The sequence below is a fragment of the Talpa europaea genome (genome assembly GCF_964194135.1).
Source record: "Talpa europaea genome assembly, chromosome: X".
NCBI lineage: Eukaryota > Metazoa > Chordata > Mammalia > Eulipotyphla > Talpidae > Talpa > Talpa europaea.
In genome coordinates this window covers 73617167-73638177 of record NC_140081.1, presented here as the reverse complement: position 1 = coordinate 73638177, position 21011 = coordinate 73617167, and the positions used below count along the sequence as shown (strand labels likewise).

Here is a 21011-nt window from a genome sequence, read left to right as displayed (position 1 = left end):
GAGGTTTAAGTAGCACTCAGGACGTGTCTGGCACAGCGCCTGGTACACAGCAGGTGCTGGGTAAATGATCTTACTCCTGTGTTAAAATTGACATCAGCTATTTATTAATGTGATTTTATTTTAAACATGACACGTGCATATACAGAAGGTTCTTTACTTTGGAAAATCATTTTACAATCTGACCTTATCAACATTGAACTTTTTTTCCTCTTTCGTTGTCTCTCATTCTGGCATTGCTGAAGCAGAAAAGAAAACCTCAGAAAGATAAGCGACTATTTTACATCATCTGTGCTAAGGATTTCTAGAAAGGACAATAATGTACTTTATATTTCTGATATTAAAAACTACAGATTACTAAACAAAACTTTTTCTTGATTCTTTACAGGCAAACACCTCATTAAGGAGATTTGTTCTCCATCGTTTCTTAAACAGCAATTAATGTATGTCTAATTAAAAGAAATGGCTGTAAAACTTACAGTTTTCTTGTATCATGATACTGTTAGTGACATTTTAGCCAGGGGACATCTCTTTCAATATTTTTTAAGTTTTTTTTTCTTTTTAATGAAAATACCAGGCTTATTTTATATATATTAACTTAATTCATGAGTTGGAAATTTTCTTTTTAAAATCATTTTTCTTCCTTTTTTTCTTAAAGGAAAGAAAGTATTTGGTTTTATTTGGGAGGGATAGTGAAGGATAGTTAAAATTATAAATTTGGGGAGGTAGAAAAGTTGTTATTATTTTTAGAATTCAATGCAGTAGGCATAGTTTGAATGTATGGAAAATCATTGGGATGACTTCTCTCAGCTTAAGTTTTTAATTTATTTCTCAAGGGTGGAAGGAAATACCTTGACAGATTTAGCACTCAAATTCAAATGAGCAGGAGAACAGGTGGCTAAATTTCTCTTCCACCTGCCATGCAACTTTATCGCAAGAAATGTTTCTTTTAGCAAATGCTGCTGCTGGCAGACACTTGTCTCTTTCAGAGCAGAAAAACAAATGGAGGGGGAGTACTTCTCTGAAGAAAACCTTTTTCTTGATTTCCTTTTTAAATTGTGAGTGTGAGAAAATGTGTTTTGTTTTTCCGGGCAGGGGGTGAGTAGTGGAAAGCATGAGTGAGTGCCTTGATTAACCATCCCTGTTTTGTTGTTATATTATACTAATCAGGCCTTTTATTTTTTATTTTTGTTTTGTTCCACTACTGTTGCTTTTCTTGCATACCAACCCAGTTATATGTTATATATATATATATATATATACACATATATATAACTTTCAGTTATATTATTATATATATAACTTTCAGTTATATTATTACTATGGGAAATGACAATATTTATATTATGCTTTTGACACTAACTCAGAAACCCTTATTCTTTTTGTGAAGTAGAATCCTGTTATCGGAACACATTGTTAGTTTTAGACTCTGTAATGAAATGGTGTCAAGCCAGATGAAGTGCCATGAAACTAAATTGAAGCTAAGTAGAGAAATGTAAAAGTGATTGTTTATATACTTTTACCTTTCTAGCTTTTCCCTTGAGTCATTCCTTTTTTTCTCCTTAACTTCAGAAATTAGAAAAAAATACAGGAAAGTAGAGAGAACAATTTGATAATGCTTCCTACCATCTCAGGCAGCACTTTTTTCTGCATAACTATATCTTACTAGCATCTTTTATTCGTAACAGTGTTAATGTTAACTTGGTGTGAGCAAGAAGTTGACATGCCAGTGCATGGGTAGGCACATTTAACCTCTATACCAAGAAAGGTCAAGTGTTTCCATGCTAATCATTTCAAAAACCCTTTAAGTGTTCCCTTTTCCTGGACAATAAAATTTAACCTTCCCTGACTCTTTGTATGATATGAACTGGTGCTTGTGGTGATAGCAAGACATCGAGATGCATAGTTGATCATTTATCAAGTCAATACCTTGTTCTTAAAACAAACGAATGATAACAAAAGTTGTCATTTCAGTGGGTTTGAGGGGGGGATTTTTTTTGGCAATGGAGATTACTGAGTGTTGGAAGACTATTAGAGGCTTTAGAGCCAAATGATGCAATTAATGGAATTAACGAAATACTCTTTGCTTTCTCATATAGCATACCAACAAATCCTATTGCTATAGTGAATTCTGTTAGTACAACGTTCTTTATAAAACATCTACCAAACTATTATTTCTACAGAATTATTCATTGTAGAAAACATGTTTGAACCAGATGGATAGAGCAATCTTGCTACGGTTCGCCTACCAGGTCATACCCATAATATGCAATCCTTCATTGTCCTGGTATTTACTATGGATAAAACAGCCACAATGTCCATTTTATGATTTTACAGTTCCCATTAAAATTTTCATTTGGGTGAACAGTGCTGTGCAAACAGCAGAGACTTCCTTGATACATGTTTGCATTAGCAATTTTGAGAATATATCTTCCACTCTATTATTTGATAAGTTTATAAGTATGAACATGAATTTTTGCTTGAATTAGAATATCTTAAAATACTAATGAGATTGAACCTTCTTCTATCTGCTAAACATTTGTACTTAAATCTTTATGAATTGTACGCGCATTACAGTTCCCTTGGAATAAATTTTTGAAATGTGAAAGTTTTTGAGGCAATATTTTGTTATCATCACCCTGTTAATATATGACGATTGCTTAGACTCTATTTTCTTTGTCTTCAAATAGGAGTACAAAGAAATAACAGTCTGTGTATGTTCAGTATGACCACCTTTGCAATGCTTCAATAAGACGATCAGATTATGTCTTTATCGCTACCCTGATGCTCTTTGAAAAAGAAAATTGTTCTCTTTGAACAAGCCCAGTTGACTGATGCACGTACACTTTGTGAAAAATTGCTCTTATGCTTGTGATTGGTCAGTGTTTAGAAAATAAGATGTGTCTAGCTGTAATGGGGTGGGCAGGAGTGGTGTGGTCCCAATAGATAATAGTTGTAGGAAAAAAAGATTTGATTTTTAGAAAGAAAATTGATGAACACAATCTCTTCTGGGAATTATTTATAATGCTGATGAAATAGGACTATTTGGGCCGGACTTGCTTGATTCTAATTTAGCATGTAAAAGTGAGTCCAAATAATTATTTTAAGCAGGGCCTCCCTGGTGGCGCAGCAGTTGAGCGCTAGGTTGTGAAGCTGCCCGCAGCCTCTGCAGCGATGGTTCGATGCCCGGCCACCGGGTGAGGGTCCCACATGGCGCGCAGACCTCTCCTGTCGCCCGCTGCTCCCCTCAGCAGTGTGTTTTGTCAGTCTGCCTGTTCTGTTCCCCTCTCTGGCTCTGGTGGATTCTCTCACCCTTCCGTGCTTCTGACTGTACCCAGGGCTTGTATAAATAAATAAAAATAAATCTTTAAAAAATTATTTTAAGCAGAATCAGGGAAGAATTCTTACCTGTGTTCATACAGAACAAAAGATTCCCTGCATAATTATCTTCTGAACTTCAAAGCCGTTATCTAGTTATCTATTGTAAACACTTGGTTTTTCAAATTGATGAGCTGAGAAGAGCAGAGGTATTCTCTTATTAGTGGCCTTGAAAGAGTTTATGGTTAGTAATAATTTCATTGTGCTTTCTTAGTGCTAGCATTACCTCAAGGAGTCAACCCCCAGACCGGGAAGCTATTTAGAACATATAATTACTTAATTTTTTTTTTCCTGAGAAGGTTGATCCCTCTATCAGGGTTTCTCAACTTCAGCACAATTGACATTTTTGCCCTGAGTGCATCTTCTACTTAAAGAACATTCCTGTGTATTGTAGGTGTTCAGCACCCCATTGGATGACAGTAGTGTCCCCACCCGCCTTTGCAACAATGAAAAATATTTCCAAGCAGTTCCAAATGCTTGTGTGTAGGCAAAGAAGTCCCTCTTATTCTCCCTTCACCCCACTGAGAACTACTGGTCTTTATATTGCTTTTAACCATGTGATTTGAAAAAGAATAAGATCAAAAAATGTTCTCTGTGCCTGGAATTACTTAGCTAATCAATCCTTTAAAGATAGTTTGAGGTAATTGTGGCATGGGGTTTGCAGAGAGGTTTCACCTCCTTACAATGGTGAAGAACAATGCTCTTCACATCCAGTCAATAGACTTAATGAAAAGGAGATAGAAGAGAATATTGAATCTGCTAAGAAGGTTGACATGGTATGTGCTGTTACTGGTGCAGATATTGTAGGGAGTGTTGTGGATGTTAAAAAGTCAAAAGATGTTCATAAAAAATCATGAAGACTATTTCAGTGAAGGCTTCCTCAGCTTTTGAAGTAATTAATTAGAAATCCAGCCATATTATGTTGCCAAGAAAAAGCTGTATTTTCACCTTCTGCTTTTCAGTTTTAAGACCAAGAGACAAATGACAAGTAAACATTATGTTATCTGTGTTTATTAAAAAAAAAAAAAAGCAATTTCTAGGCCATGTCATAGGGTCAGTGCAGTCTCAGCATACTCCTAACCCTTTTTAGATCTGTGCTCCTATAAAAATGGTAATTGATGGAAGGGGCTCCCTGGTGGCGCAAGGGGTTAAGCAACGCACTATGAAGCAATCCGCAGCCTCTGCGGCATGAGTTCGATCCCCAGCACAAGTTCGATCCCCAACCAGGGAGATACCCCAAATGGTGCAGCAGACCTCTTTAGTCTCACCTGCTGCTCCCCTCAGCAGTGTATTTCAGTCAGTATGCCTGTTCTGTTCTCCACTCTGTCTCAGGTGAATCCTCTCACCGCCCCCACCTCTGGCCTGTACCCCAGCTCTTGTATGCATAAATAAATAAATCTTTAAAAAAATAATAATTGATGGATATTTAAAGCACTGCAGGTTAAAGAAATATCTATGGAATGAGCCACAGAAATAAGATTCTGTATTCAATCTGATGACTTATATTAAGCGTCCCATGTGCCAGGTCCTGTGCAGGGAATATAGAAAGTCACCAAGCATTTTGCTTGAATATTCCATTAAAATAATTCTGGATGAATAGAAATTTTCTGGTTAAAGATGTCAATCACCATCAGTATTTCCCACCTTCCCAAATTTTTTCTGTAATTTTCAATGTCTGTCTGCAAAAGCTGTTCAAAAGTGTGTGTGAGTTTCGGCAAAGTGACAGGAGAGTAGACACAGAGCTCATCTCCTCCCCACACAGATAACCCAATAATCTACAGAGAAAAAAATCACAGTCCCTGAAGAAAGACTGGAGGTTCATTGGTATCTCAAGGAAAAGCAGTCTGATCAAGGCAGAACTAATTGGGAGTGAATTTTCCTCCCTGTTGTTTCCAGAGCAGTCCGATCCAAGAAAGGGAGGGACTGAAGAGCTCTCCCTTAATGGGAACTTAGAACCTGGGACAGTATTGGAGAGGGGCATGCACACAACCACTTGTGGGAAAGGGAAGGTCAAGAATGTTCGTGGGAGGGCCTCCCTGGTTGCGCAAGGGGTTAAGCACCGCACTATGAAGCATTCCACAGCCACTGCAGCACGAGTTCGATCCTCGGTCAGGGAGGTGACCCACATGGCGCAGCAGACCACTCCTGTCTTACCTGCTGCTCCCCTCAGCAGTGTATTTCACTCAGTCTGCCTGTTCTGCTCCCCACTCTGTCTCTAGTGAATCCTCTCACCCCCTGCATCTCTGGCCTGTACCCCAGCTCTTGTAGGCATAAATAAATAAATCTTAAAAAAAAAAAAAAAGAACGTTCGTAGGAGAGTAGAGATTCATAGCCAAGCTCCTTGATGAGCAGATAAGGCTGGCTAGGGCAGAGTGCTCAAAGTCAACCAAGAAATCAAGGATCCGAGGTTGAAAACACCTTACATCCCTACCCCTAAGGATGCCTAAGGCCATTGTACAGCCCTGTCACTGGCTGGGCATATCAAAGGTGTGGACTGTCAGCTTGAGCCTGTGGCCCTGGGCTTGGACCTTGGATAAAGCCTGAGAGGTTCCCCTGTGACCCTACACTTAATAGGCGCCTCTCTACAACTGGCTTCTACGTTAAGTGCAATTCCTGGCCTGCCCCAATTTGGGGCCATTGCCAAGATAACTTGCCTAAGCTGCTTGCTGCTTCTAATCAGAGGTTAAAGCACCTGGGCCCTGGCCTCAGGCAAAGGCTCAGTACATAAAAGCCACTGAGATCTGAGCGGCCAGTGTTCTGCCCTGACCACAATCCATGAGAAAGTACTTAGAGGGACCACAAGGGAGGCAGTCTTTTATGAACAGCACCCACAGATCCTAAGAAGCACATGCCCTTCGACTGCCATTGGGACTGCAGCCTGAAACCACAGATCCGAGATCACTCTGCTCCAGCCCACATCCCTGGGGAAAACTACTGGTCGCAGAACCCACAAACCAGAGCTGGACCACAGCTGAGAGGTCAGCGTTAGCTTGAGGGTACTTGGGAAGCCCTAAGGAGATGGCCTAGGGTAGGGAGTTGTTGCACATTTTCTCTGGAGCCAGCATTCCCCCCACCCTACCACCTGCAGTTTGGGCTGCTGCAGCCTCTTAGGAGGTATGAAGTCTTGGTACTCTTAGACTCCTCACTGGCCCGGCTACTACCCTTTACTTTATTTTTTTACCCTTTATTAGAGCTCCACGCAGGCTCAGAGACATCAGTCCATAAAGCAACAGACACCTCAGGATCTGGGGCAAACAGCCTGCAGTTATTTCCTGCAACCTATAATCTTAATATAAGGCCACACATCAGGTTAAGGAATGAAAGCTATTTAATTCACTTCATAAAACCTAAAGGGCCTCCCCTGGTGGCACAGCGTTTGAGTGCTGGACTGCGAAGCTGCCCGCAGCCTCTGCAGTGCCTGTTCGATCCCCGGCCACCGGTGAGGGTCCCACATGGCGCAACAGACCTCTCCTGCCTTGCCCGCTGCTCCCCTCAGCAGTGTATTTCGGTCCATCTGCCTGTTCTGTTCCCCACTCTGGCTCTGGTGAATTCTCTCACCCTCCTGCGCTTCTGACTGTACCCAGTGCTTGTATAAATAAATAAATAAATAAATCTCTAAAAAAAAAAAAAAAAAACTAAAAATGAAGAGACAGGAATACACCACAACTGATAAAACAAACAAACAAACAAAAAAAAAAAAACAGAAAAAATCTAAATTCAGTAGAACTAGACAACTTACACAAGAGTTTAAGGCAGCAGACCTAACAAATAAAATGAGAATTACAAGGACAGAGAAAATATGGGAAGACTTCAAAAGTGAGTGTGTTTATGTTATATATCATATAATTTAATTCTATTTAAAAGCTATTTCTGAAACTTGTGGAAAACTATATTCATTTTCTTTTATGCTTTTTGAAATCATATTTAAATTATTCTCTTTATTAAATATCCATGAGAGTTGAATAAAACATGATTATATATTATTCATCATTTTTGGTTATACGATGGCTCTAATATCATCAAGAAGAATTGATGTTACCCCTGTCGCCAGACTTTTTGCTAATTATTACAGGATTTAAACCTTTTGGTTGGTGTCAGAATTCAAAAAACGGGATCTTTATTAAAAGCAAGGCATAGTCAAACTTGAAAGAGTAATCTTTATTCTATTATGTAACTTAGAGTCAGAAAAATAATTCAACATTTAAAACATTGCAGACAAATAGGAAAAATACAGAGTTCTACCACTTGGAAATCCATTGTACCTCCTTCTTTTCCCAATATCCACTTTAGAGGTCTCCATCATGAACGCACAAACCTATTCAGAGACAATTTTAGTAAATGTATTCCTAAGAAAACGCACTTGCCTAGTCTAAAGAATGATGAATGATTATGTCATAATGGTCAGCTGTTATGTACTGGTACATGTTTTGCCATGTTCTCTGTAAAATTGGCCTGTTGGGTACAAGGTTCTTTTTATGGCTGCTGAAAAGTTACTAATGTGCTTATTATTTTTATTATTTCTTTGAAAAGGTGGAAATGCCACTAGACTGTAGCTATTTAGCTAAAAATGCTAAACTGATCAGTGATATATACTGCTAGGAAAAGGAATCATTTCATGTGTAAAATTTTTTGTTCAGTTGGTGTTGACTGGAACTATAACAACAGAAGAAGAAATAGTGTATTAATCTATCACAATTAATCTTTGACTTTTATTAATGGATCTTTGGAGTTTGGAATCAGACTAGATTTAAATCAGACTCTGACCCAGCTATTTTAATAACTTTTTGATGTTAGGTAAGTTATTTTTAACTTCCCTGTATTTTATGTATATCACAAGTTAATTTAAACTGAGTAACACAATTTGACGGCATTGCTACCCAAACAGTATAATACTAAAAGCAATTACTTTGGCACACACAAAAAATCTCATTCTCATTATAGTGTCATTTTAGACTCCTCTGTTCTCATTTATCTTTCCAATCTTTGAAAGCCATTTGCAGGTTTCTTCTAGGAGTAGACCAGTAGGAGCCTAACATACAGTGAAGCAGAATTCATAGTCACATGATTGGCATAATGACTGATTATTTCTCTAAATAATCTTGTAATTTTGAATTCTCTGAAGAGTTTTAATTTGCCTTTCTTTCTAATTTTAAAACAATTTTCAGATCTCTAGTGGAAGAGGAAGACCAACATATGAAATTGTCCCTTGGAAGCAGCGAAATGGGCCTCTCATCCCATTTGCAGTCTTCCAAGGCAGGAACCACACGCATCTTTACCAGCAATACCCACAGCTCGGTGGTGTTACAGGTAATCTAAGCTGTTCCTTTTGTAGTATTTACCTAACTTTAAAAACCACCCAGGATTTTTGTGGTGTGAGACATGACTGATGGGGTAGTTGGTACATGTGTGGGGATAAGGGAGTTAGGGAAATTCTCTGTGCTTTCTGCTTGATTTTGTTGGGAGCCAAAAACTGCTCTTAAAAAAATAAACTTTAGGGCCTCCCCTGGTGGCACAGCAGTTGAGTGCTGGGCTGCAAAGCTGCCCACAGCCTCTGCAGCGCCAGTTCGATCCCTGGCCCCGGGCGAGGGTCCCACATGGCGCGCAGACCTCTCCTGCCGCCTGCTGCTCCCCTCAGCAGTGTGTTTCATCGGTCTGCCTGTTCTGTTCCCTGCTCTGGCTCTGGTGAATTCTCTCACCCTCCCGTGCTTCTGACTGTACCCGGTGCTTGTATAAATAAATAAAGAAATCTTTTTAAAAAAAAAGGAAAAAAAATTTATTAACAAGAAAAGCAGATGAACACCAGAGGAAAAACTGTAAGAGGAAAACTGTATACCTTTCTGATGTTTAAAAGAAAACACAACCCAAGTTGATGGCTTTGTTCTGTGTAAAGGAGGTCTTGCTGACACCACTCTTTTGCAGCGTGTTATATCTGGCAACATGAACTTTCCATTACATCTCAGCCAAAACAAATATCAGAGTCCCTGCACTATGGTTTGCAGTTCCTTACTTGCAACCTATTTTCTATTTTGCTCCTACCCTTATCATAGTTCCAAAGATCATATTTATTCGGTGTCTCTATTCACCTCGGCACTAGTAATTGCTGAATTAAGGGTGAGGAGTGCTGGATGTGTATGACACTGATACATGTAAGAAGTCATGACATCAAAGGAGATGACAGAAAGACAATGGAAAGCTAAAAGAATACAAAATGCTGCAATTTGTAACTATTTTGCATGGGGAGAAGCAATCCAGGTACTTCTGACCCTTGTGGACACTCCTAAACCTCTGAGGGTGTTCATGACTTAGAGGACAATATAATACTTTCTGTCCACAAATGTCCTCTAGATACAGTTAAATTTCATACATCTTCTCTGCTTAGTAAAATAAGGAAAATGAATCTAAATGTATTTTTAAAAGAACTCTCCTAGATATATTGCAGACATATTTCTGGTCAAAAACCATTATAGTAAAGTGTTATGTCATGCAATATATAGTATTTGGTATATAGTTCATAGTACAGTCCATAGCATAGTTTAAGAGACTTACACATGCTGCTTTGCCTACCTGTTCCTGCACTTTTTCTTATCTCCAAAATGTGACGCTAGTAGGAGATCTTAAAATTCTCTTCTGATTCCCATCTGTGATTTCAGTGAAATTGCAGTTTTCCAATGCTTCCTTTTCTAATGGGAGCTGGGTTTTATGGTTCATTGTCTTGTGGGTATCTGATCAACAGAAATGCTAGGGTCAGGAATGAAAAGCTTTCAATCTCCTGGCCTCTTGATTCTATGTAAATGGCTTAATTGTTGTTTTTTTCAAGACTGTGAGAGGAGAGGAAGAGGGGCTTAGCAGATAAGGAAATCATGGGGGTAGAGGGTTAGGGTTTTTGTTTATATTAAAATACTATTTCTAATGAAAAACAAAAAGACCTACTTACTCCTCCTCTGTACTTTGCCCTGTGACTGTAACTATGTATTATAACCAATTTCTGTGATTGTTCTCATTTTTAAAATTCACATTAAACAAATAATGAAAGCCACTGCATTGCAGTGAATGAGATGTAAATCAGTGGTCTTCAAATTTTAGTGTACCAGAATTACAAGAAGGAGGGCTTGTTTAAATGTGAACACTGGGTCCTGTTGCAGTTAACTCTGAGGTTGGAGCCCAAAATGTACATTTCTAACAAGTGGCCAGGGATGCTGCAGGTCAAGGGAACATGCTTTTAGAACCAATGTTCTAGAGATACTGTCCTTCTACCAAGAGAGATGGCCTCTCCATTTCTCCATAGAAATCGTTAGTTATTGTGTTAATAGGGAAACATTGGAAATAAATACCCATCAGTGGGGAAATGGTTACATAAATTATGTTGTGTCAAAACTATATAATGCTATCCAGTCACTAGAAAGGAATCACACATCTGCATGTGCTGAATGGAAAGAACATATTAAATGAAACATAGCAGATCAAATGTGGCATATGCACACAATGACATATTATTCAGCTATATAAAGGCATGAAGTGCTGATATATGCTGCAGCATGTGTAAACCTTGACATTATGCTGTAAGTGAAAGAAACCAGTAACTGAAGACTACATTATATGATTCCATTTGTAGGAAATATCCAGAATAGAGAGATGTATAGAGACAGAGTAGACCAATGTTGCTGATGGTTGGAGACTATGAGAAGATAGAAAGATGTTAGCTCAAAGGTACAGGGTTTCTTTATAAGGTATGAAAATATTGTAAAATCAACTGTGAAGATGACTATACATATTATCAGTAAATATACTAAAACTACTGAACTGTCCACTTTAAGTGGGTGAATTGTGTGGCATGTTGATTATATCTCAACAAAGCTGTTTTTTAAAAAAATAACAGGGCAGTATATATTATATAATCTCATTTGGAGAAGAAATACTATATATATATATATATATATATACACATGGATGTAAATATATAGCAAAGGGTTTGGAAATGTTAGGGAAGCTGGTGAATGTAATCCTATACTGTTTAAATTTCTTTTTTTCAATGGAAGTGTTTTTGTGTTTAGCCTTTGTAATTTAAAACTCTAATGGTTGACAAGTATAGGTGCATCTTAGAACTCTAAACTCTTTTACTTCAACCTTTGTTGGTCCAGGCTGATTGTAAGGACAGGGATGTGAATGTAACCTGAGAGTGTGATTTAGGTTAAGATGATCTTTCTTCAGCTAATTCTTTAATGTTATTATAATATTTTCTGTGGCAGTGTTGAGCTACTGCTACTCTATACTGCTATTGAAAAACTTCATATGCTCTCTTTAAAAGTCTGTTAAAAATTGTGTCCTCTCAAACTGAGAATATTAAGTATGAGCAATAATTGGAAACCCTTTTTTGTATCTAATCTTAGGTGTGTGGTTGTTAAGGGAACTAGCTGGAGAAGTGTTTAATGTGTAAATGTTGTCATTGTTTTAAAATTAGCAATCACACAAAGTACAGCTTCAGAATGCAGGGAAAGCATTTGTCAGGTGATGGGATCCATGGGGAGAGATTGTTTTAAGACCTCTCACTCTGCAGGATAGCTCACTGCATAACTTCAGTGGAAAGGACAGGGGTTTTTGGGCAAAACTGAAATCTGAGTTTTCCTACTTATCTGCTAGTTGTATGACTTTGGGAAAGGCATCAAGCCACTCTGGACCATCTTCCTTATCTGTAATATGAGTAGGCTATGAGAGGATTAAATGTGACAATTTATGGGAAATAAGGTACATAATTAATACATTCATTTTCCTTCTATTTGGGCCAAATGGGACAGGTGTCCAAAAATATCTAGTTGATCAGAAATAAGGGGTGTGCCAAGTGAGGCATCAATTCTTTTCGTTGGCTTGATCTGCTCTATCACATTAGTCAATAGGGTCGAGCACACTAGGCTGTCAAAGAAAGAGTCTGGAAAGAGTTTGGTACCTAATAACAGGCTTGTATTTGTAGAACCTTGAACAGATTTCAAGGGAGTTGTGATGGACATAGCAGTGCACATTACTTTTACTCAAGTAAGGAAGACGATTAACCAGGATTTGCTTAAGTAGTAATATTTAATTTTCCACACTCCTTTACTACCTGCAATGGCCATAGTTGCTTCTAATGAAAAATTTCCATCCTTTAACTTTACCCTATTATCCAGATTACCGACATCTTTCTTTTACTACTTCATCCTTTAGTAATTTATTGACTCATACCCTTCCTTGCACCTTTGTTTATTAAAAATAACAGCTTTATGGAGATATAATTCATGTGCCATATAATTCACCCTTTCCAAGTGTACAATTCAGTGGTTTTTAGTATATTCACAGGATTTTGCAAATATCACATCCATTGTAGAATATTATCACCTTAAAAAGAAACCTGCTGTCCATTATGCAATCACTTGCCATCTACTCATAACCCCTTCTCCAACCCTAGGAAACCATTAATTTACTTTCTGTTTCTCTAGATTTGCCTATTCTGAACATTTCATATAAATGGAATCATAACGGTATGTGCTTTTTTGTGAATGGTTTCTTTTCTTAGCATAATGTTCTCAAGGTTCAACTACATTGTAGCATGTGTTAGTACTACTTTCCTTTGTATGGCTGAACAACATTACATTTTATGGATATACCACTTTTTAAAAATCCTTTCATTCACTAATGGACATTTAGGTGATTTCCACTTTTTGACTATTATGAAAAATGCAGTTTTGAATATTCATGCATAGTTGTGTCAGTGTTTTCATTTCTCTTTTGTAAGATACCTTGGAGTGGAATTGCTGCATCATATTCTTTGATTATTTCTATAATTAAGGCTTTGAAGAATTGCCAGTGCTTTCCATTCTCCATTCCTGCCAACAATGGATGAGGATTCCAGTTTTTCTACATTCTCACCAACTCTTATTATCTGTTTTTATGATTATAATCATACCTGTCTTTGTGAAATGGCATCTTTTGGGTTTTGTTTCTATTGTGCTGATTGGTAATGATGTTGGGGGTCTATGTATGTGGCCATTTGTATATCATCTTTAGAGTACTGACCATTTAGATCGTTTTATTCCCATTGTTTAGTTATTGCTGTTTATTATTTATTTGTAAGAGTTCTTTATATATGCTAGATACAAATTCCTTATCAGACACATAGTTTGCAAGTATTTTCTCCTGCCACCTTTGTTTTTATGGTTCCTGGTTTTTCTGCCATAACTGCCATGCCATTCTTCAGTTCTTTTTCTTTTTAACCATATAATCTTTGCTTTCACTTTTGATTAGTAGATTTAATAGGATAGTCAAGGCAAATGCCTGGAAGACTTCTGATTTTTCACTATTCTATAAATATATTTTCCTTTTCATCCTTTAGCGTTTGAGCCCATTCTCCCGCTTAAGAATACCCTTACTTTATTTTTTCTTTTTCTGTTAACCCCTATTTATTCATAATAATCCTTAAATGTTAAGTGGTAAAACTGGAATTCCAGATTTGGTCTAAACTTGTGTACTTCCCTCTATAGTTATACAATGGGTAATAATGCAAAGTGAATTCTTAAAAGAGTTTTTCCCTATGGACCTATATATCTCTGACTCTCTGACTTTTCAAGTTTGTGATCCAGACAGATTTAGTAATTGTTTCTATTCCTCACTGTTAGTTAGCCCTTGTTAATATCACCAAATAGATTCCACAAGGTTTGGGATCTAATATGTAGTTTTGGTATGCCTGTGATTTAATGCTGGGGTACATGTTAAATGCTTAATAAATGTCCATTATTATTATTTATTGCCATTATTATTATTAGAAGAGATTGTTCCAAGAACTTTTCTATAAATTTTGTTGGGTTTTCAACATGCATGATCATTTTGCATATAAATAGTATTATTTATTTCCTCTGAAATATGATGCCTTTAATTTATTTTCTTGCTTTATTGCACTGGGTAGAAACTGATGCGGGGGTGGGAAGCATTCTTTCATTTCTGCCTAGGTTTGAGGAACTTTCTGTTAATAGTTTTTTTGAGAGGTCATTTTTTTAAAATCAGAAATGGATGTTGGATTTTGTCAAAAAAAATTTTTTTTGCATCTTATGGCATCTATTGCATCTATTTTTTTTTTTTTGCATCTGTTAGGATGATCTTACCATTTTTCTTTTTTTAGTCTAGTGAGAGTCATATTGATTTTTGAATGGTAAAACCACCAGTATTACTTCATTCCAAGTGTGAATAAACCTGGCTAGGTCTTGATGTAGTATCCATTTTACATATTATTAAATTAGATTTGCTAAAATTTTAGGAATTATTGCATCTATGCTCATGATGAATTTTGGTCTTATTTTTCTTTCCTTTTCTTGATTTTGGTTTAAGGAGAATACTGATCTTGTAGAATGAGTGGGACATTTTCCCACCTTCTAATTTTTTCTGTATGTGTTTACATAGAGTTGGTATTATTTTTTTCTGTAAATATTTGGTAGAATTTATCAGTGAAAATTTGATTTTACAGAAAATGTTCAGGTATCCATTTCTTCTAGGGTAATTTTTAGTAGCTATGTTTTTCAAGCAATTTTTCCACTCAACTGAGTAGTCAAGTTTATTGGCATACAGTTGTTCATATTTCCTTATTATATTATTATTAATTATTATAGACTCTAGTGGTGTCACCTCTTTCAATCTTGGTATTAGTAATTTGTGTTTTCTCTTTTCCCAGATTAGTCTGACTAGAGTCTTACCAGATGTATAGATCTTTTTAAAGAAGCAGCTTTTTTTTATTGCTTTTTCTCATTTTTTTTTTGGTTTTTTATATTATTTTGTTTTTTATTTTATTAATCTCCACTCTGGTTCTTTATTATTTCCATTCTCTTGCTTAATTTGGGATTACTTGTTCTTATACTGCTGTTTTCTTTAAGAGAAAGCTGAAATCTTTCATCAAACTAAGAATAAATGCTTTCTAGTTTCAAAATCTATTTTGTCTGAAAGTAAAGTATGCCAGGTATCTTTTAATTGGTATTAACTGGACATATCTTTAGTCATCTTTTTTACTTATTAATTTTTAAGTGAATATACAGTAAAATTGAGTTTTTTTAATTGGTCTATAAATTTATAAGTTTTAGCAAATAATTTGTTTTGGATAATCACCACAATTAAGATACAGAACTGTTCTTGTTAGCCCTTGATCTTCACACTCATCCCCATCTCTAAACCCTGAAAACTTCTCTTTTCTGTCATTGTCTTTTGAGCATATTGTCTTTTTATGTAAATGGCATAATATAGTCTGCAGGCTTTGAGATTGACTTACTTAGTCTGTGATCTTTGTGATCCTTTCACTTAGTTGTATCTATCAATAATTTCTTCCTTTTTGAACTCTCCTGCATTGCTGGTGGGAGTGCAAACTGGTCAACCACTATGGAGAGCTGTGTGGAGATTTCTTGACCTACTAATGATAGAGCTTCCATATAATCCAGCAATTCCACTCCTAGTTATTTACCCAAATGACACAGAAACATTAATTCCAAAGGGCACCTGCACCCCTATGTTTATAGCAGCACTATTTACAATAACTAAGCTATGGAAATAACTCAAATGCCCAAAAATAGATGACTGGATCAAGAAGATGTGGTACATATACACAATGGATTATTACTCAGCAATCAAAAAAGATAAACGCATGCCGTTTGCAGCAACGTGGATGGAGCTAGAAGGGATCGTGTTCAGCGAAGTAAGTCAGAAAGAAAAAGAAAAATACCAGATGGCTCACTCATAGCAGGAATATAGAACCCTAAATAAGGGACCAGGAAAAAGACTAATTAATACAAAGTAAAAATCAAAATCAACAAGCAACTATAAACCAGAGACAGACTATGGGGGAGGGTAGAGGTGGGGAGAGGAAGGATTAGGATCAAAATAAGGGGAGGTGCAATCGTATGGGGAATATAACCAAAATGAAAATGCATACATTGTGCAAAAATGAAAAATGATGTAAGAATTATATAAAATAAAATATTAAAAAAGGTAAAAAAATTAATTTCTTCCTTTTTATTGGTGAGCAGCATCCTTTGGTATAGAACATTGTTGGGGCCTTTCCTGCTCCTCTATCACAGCCTTCTCCCCAATATTTTCCAGTTCCTTCAGGCTCCCTTTTGGATCTTTTGGTCTTAAGACTGGAACTTTAGGGCCTCCCCAGTGGCGCAGCGGTTGAACGCTGGGTTGCGAAGCTGCCCACAGCCTCTGCAGCGCCAGTTCAATCCCCGGCCACCGGGCAAGGGTCCCACATTGCGCGCAGACCTCTCCTGCCGCCCGCTGCTCCCCTCAGCAGTGTACTTCGGTCCTGCCTACTCTGCTCCCCGCTCTGGCTCTGGTGAATTCTCTCACCCTCCCGCGCTTCTGACTGTACCCAGTGCATATATAAATAAATAATAAAAATAAACAAACAAATAAATAAATAAATCTTAAAAAAAAAAAAAAAAGACTGGAACTTTATCTGGCTCTGCCATACACTTACCACAACCAACTCCCATCCTAATCAGCAATTTCAGAGGTAGTCACCACAGAGGAACTATCGAACTCCTCTGGTAAGGAGGAAGATTCTTCTCCCTCAGATTGATACACATCTGCCATCCCCACTGTCAACACTGTCACTGTTGCCCTGTTGCTGTTGACACCATCGATATCTTGGAATTGCCTGAGGATTGGGACTCAAGAAAGCAGAGGGAGGAAGTAAAGTAGAATGGATTTTCTCTACTCTCTAAGCTTTAAGGACCCTCTTTCCTGTTCTTCAAGTCAGATGCAGAACTTTCTCTGTCTGCTCCGGGTTAACAGTGCTTTATGACCAACTGGAATATATTTATGTGGGGAAAAGGTAGTGGATACGGTGGTACTTTGCATTCTGATTTTCTTCCCCAAATACTGTGCTTTCATTAAAATATTTTTGATTCACTTTAAGCTTTGTGAGATAGATCTGCAGCAGCATTTATTCTAGGGCAAACCTTTCCCCAATTTTAAGGCAAAACCCTTTTGAGTACTCTACCTGAGGCTCTAGAATGTAAGGTTTCCATGTTTGTGGTTTAATAGGAACCATCCACCGGCTCTCTGTGAGCCTTGGGAAGTGTTCCTCATGCTTCTTTGGGTGGTTCTTTCTGGAGACAAATGCACTTATTAGCATTCACTTGAATAACTGAGGCTGTGGGGCTGTTGTTAGAGCTCCACAGCCCTCTGCAACTCCCTCTTTCTGCATTCTGCCCTATAAACCTAGCTGCCTTAACCTCCCTGGACCCCAACTCTAGAAGAACACTGGGCTTCGCCTGGGTTCCTACTCCTTGTACCTTTCTCTGGAAACTACAGGTACTAAGCAGTTATGGGTTCATTCATCTAATTTGTTTCTCATATTTCACAGATACCTCTCCTTCATCCAGTTGTAAATTTTTTTCCTCATATATTTTGTCTGGTTTTAAGTCATTTCAAGAGGTAAGGTAAACCCAATTCCTGTTAATTCATCTTTGCTGGAAACTGAAATTTGCAGGATGAAATTAAATGGTAAATGATGAGACCTAGACTAAAGGTGCCTAATTATTGTAGAGATTTGTTTAGAGATAGCTTTACAAAGAAGGTCACATTTGAACTAGCTTTGGAGGGAGGCTATTCTACATGAAAAAATAATGGCATAAATATAGGAACTGGCAAAGGGAAGAAGCCTGGATTTTTCCAGTGAAATAGTCTGGAGAGCACCCTGATAAGATGGTTCAGAGTACTTAGGGAAATAATGAAAAATAAGGTTGAATAGTTCAGTTGGGGCCACATTAGAGAAGGCTTTAAAGTTTTATATTGTGATAAAACGCAATGATAGAAAGCCATTAGAAGTTTTTTTTTTTTTAACTCTCAGCAGGGTTATATAATGAGAGCAGACTTTGATTAGTATTGACATAAACTTTTATATTTAATCTATAGATCTCTTTTACCTTAAATGTATATCTGAACCTTTTCTGTCTCTTGAATTAAAAGCAATTTCATTAAAACATGGCTTATGGTATTGTTTTGATCAAATACATTAAATTCACTAAAATACTTAGTTTTTTATATAGGACATATTTTTCCATTAATATTTTTTATTGTTCTTTTCAGGATGCATTTGCTTTTTATCCCATGTCCTTTTTGAAGTTCCACTAATCAAAACTAGATAGAATATACTAGTAAAATGTTTCCATTGCAGAATGTAGTGGAAAGATTTGCTTATCAGATTGCTTTTTAATACCTGAGAGTATCAATCTAGTGCCATTCATGAATGGCATTATATTTAATTTGAAAGCTATTGTCATCCAACCAACTTTCAGCATAAATTATTTGTGGCACATCTGGTTTCTATATTATAGTTGTATAATGTCAGTGCATATTCTCTTCTGTTTTAATAGGACCTTTTTAAAATTTATCAGACTCATTTGAAATGGTTTGGACCTTCAAATATTTTATATATATATATATATATACACACACGCACACCTTGTATATTTAACAATATTTGAAGTTTTGATACGTTGGGTACGTTTCATACAACAAAGAGAAACACCTTTTTTTTTTTTAAATGCTTGGGCTTTGTTTTTTTTTTCCCTTCAAAAGGATGTGAGGAAGAGAAAAAAGATAGGGAGATTTATAGATGGGAGAAAGGGAAATCCTTAAATGTAAGAACAAGCAATTTCCTTATAAGTAGAACCCAAGGTCTAGATCAAATAGAAAGTTAGATAACTAAGATAAGGACTGAGGCCAAAAGAAGTTGAGTTTAAAGCAATAGAGACAGTTTTAAAGACAGTCTAGAAGACTAATTGGAAACTTTGAGCAATTTTCTGTATATTGGTGTGTAGTAGACTGACATATGGAAACAGACAATGTTTATAGATCTGACAAGAGGAATGAATACAGATTTTTGTTGAAAAAATGATTTTAGAATAAAAGGATCCATTTTAAGTGTGCAGGGTATCTTTGAATATCTTCCTAGAATTAAACAGAGAAAAAAATTATGAGAATGAAAGTGTAGAGTAGATCTCTAGAAGGCAGATTAGAATCGTGGCTAACACAGTGACTACATGTGAGTAGAGGAATCCTATACTGTTAAAACACTAGCAAGGACGTATAACAATAATACTTCAATAAAAATTGAAAAGAATGTGGTTAATGACCCTCCCTTTTCTTCTGATGTGTTCATTCTCCACAAGATGATTAGAGTATTAAAATTATTTTAAAAATAAATGCCTTCTATACAACAGAGTATATTGTAGAAGGAACTTCAGGTTTTTTTCTCTTTAGACAGAGCTAGGATATCTGGATAATGACATGCAAATAAGATATTTAGAATCTGTATGAAAACAATCTAAATTGACAGATCTTATTTGGATAAAGATAGCAGTAATCAGGAATGAAATTGGAAAATATGGAATTGGATGGTGATATTATTCCTTTATGCTTATGAAAATAAAGGTTGTGAAATGTTTAGAGATGGAAACGACCTTACATACAGTGAAAATAAATGTAAAACCTCACCAAAGCAGATGATTAGCCAAAAGTAGATAAATTAAGCTTAAAATAGAATGTGACACACTTGGTCTAAGAGCCTCAGCTTCCTTTCTATAGGGATGCTGGAATATTCTGAGACAGGTGAGAGGATTTTTTTTAAAAGATAGTGTGAAGAGAAGCAAAATGATCAAATTTGTGAAGAAGGTAAAAGCGCCTGGCATATTAGCTGAGGTGTCCAGATTTTGAGGATTCAATATATACCTTAGCAATCAGACTTTATGGAATATGGACCAAATAAAAGAAGACACAGATAATGATACAGAGAGCCCCGTACCTTTTATCCACAGGGAAAAGAAGGAATCATAAATAATAAGAATGGAACCTACTGACATTACTGAATTCCCAGTATAAGATATTTGTAAGAATAATTTGAAGGCAGGACAGCTAGCAGATTAACCAAGAAGGATTTTGCTGTTTTTGTTACTGTTTTTGTGAAAGAAATGAACTGATTGGATGCAATCATTGATTTTTACTGCATAAGAAGCTATGATTGCCTTTCAAAGATATTATCTACATATGCCTCCGAAAAGATTCAAACGTCATTTGATAAAATAAGACAGACAGCATACAATACCTAGTCTCATCTCATTAGTATTTTTACATCTTTATTCGCCAGCACCCAAGGTATAATAATTTTTTTTTCTTTTCATTGAAGTAACATTCGTTTACTAGGTGTGATAAATTTCCTAAGAAAAACCTTATCCTTTAACTAGCTGGTAGCTATTAAAGCATTTAAGTACAGATTCTTCCAGCCAACAATTACACTTCTAAGAATATCTCCCTCGGATCTCCTAACACAAGTAAGTATATGTACAAGGAAGTTCCTTGTAGCATTGCTTGTAATGGCAAAAACTGAGAAACAATCTAAGAGTTCAACCAGAGAGGAATGAATGATTAATTTATGATATATCTCCACTATATACACTCTGCATTCCCCCCACCCCCAATGAAGTCAATCTGTATATACCAAGACAGAAGGCAGTCCATGTTACATACTCAGGTGAATTTTGAAAATGCACACAAGTGTATATTGTATCCCACACTGTAGATTATGTGTATGTGTGTATAGAAAGAGAGCTTATATATTAAACAGTTAG

At 36.6% G+C, this 21011-nt stretch overlaps 1 protein-coding gene across 6 annotated transcripts in view; it reads left to right on the top strand.

The window, feature by feature from the left end:
* Nucleotides 1-21011, top strand: part of KLHL13 (kelch like family member 13) — a gene marked incomplete at both ends in the record, with an annotated part of 106549 nt that overhangs the window by 59937 nt on the left and 25601 nt on the right. For 5 of the 6 annotated variants that reach the window (XM_084258792.1, XM_084258791.1, XM_084258788.1 and 2 more), the window contains one exon: nt 8541-8682. In XM_084258792.1, the coding sequence (XP_084114918.1) occupies nt 8541-8682 (142 nt within the window). Of the gene's footprint in view, nt 1-999; nt 1056-8540; nt 8683-21011 lie in introns of those variants that run through there. The other variant, XM_084258790.1, reaches the window with a different exon arrangement.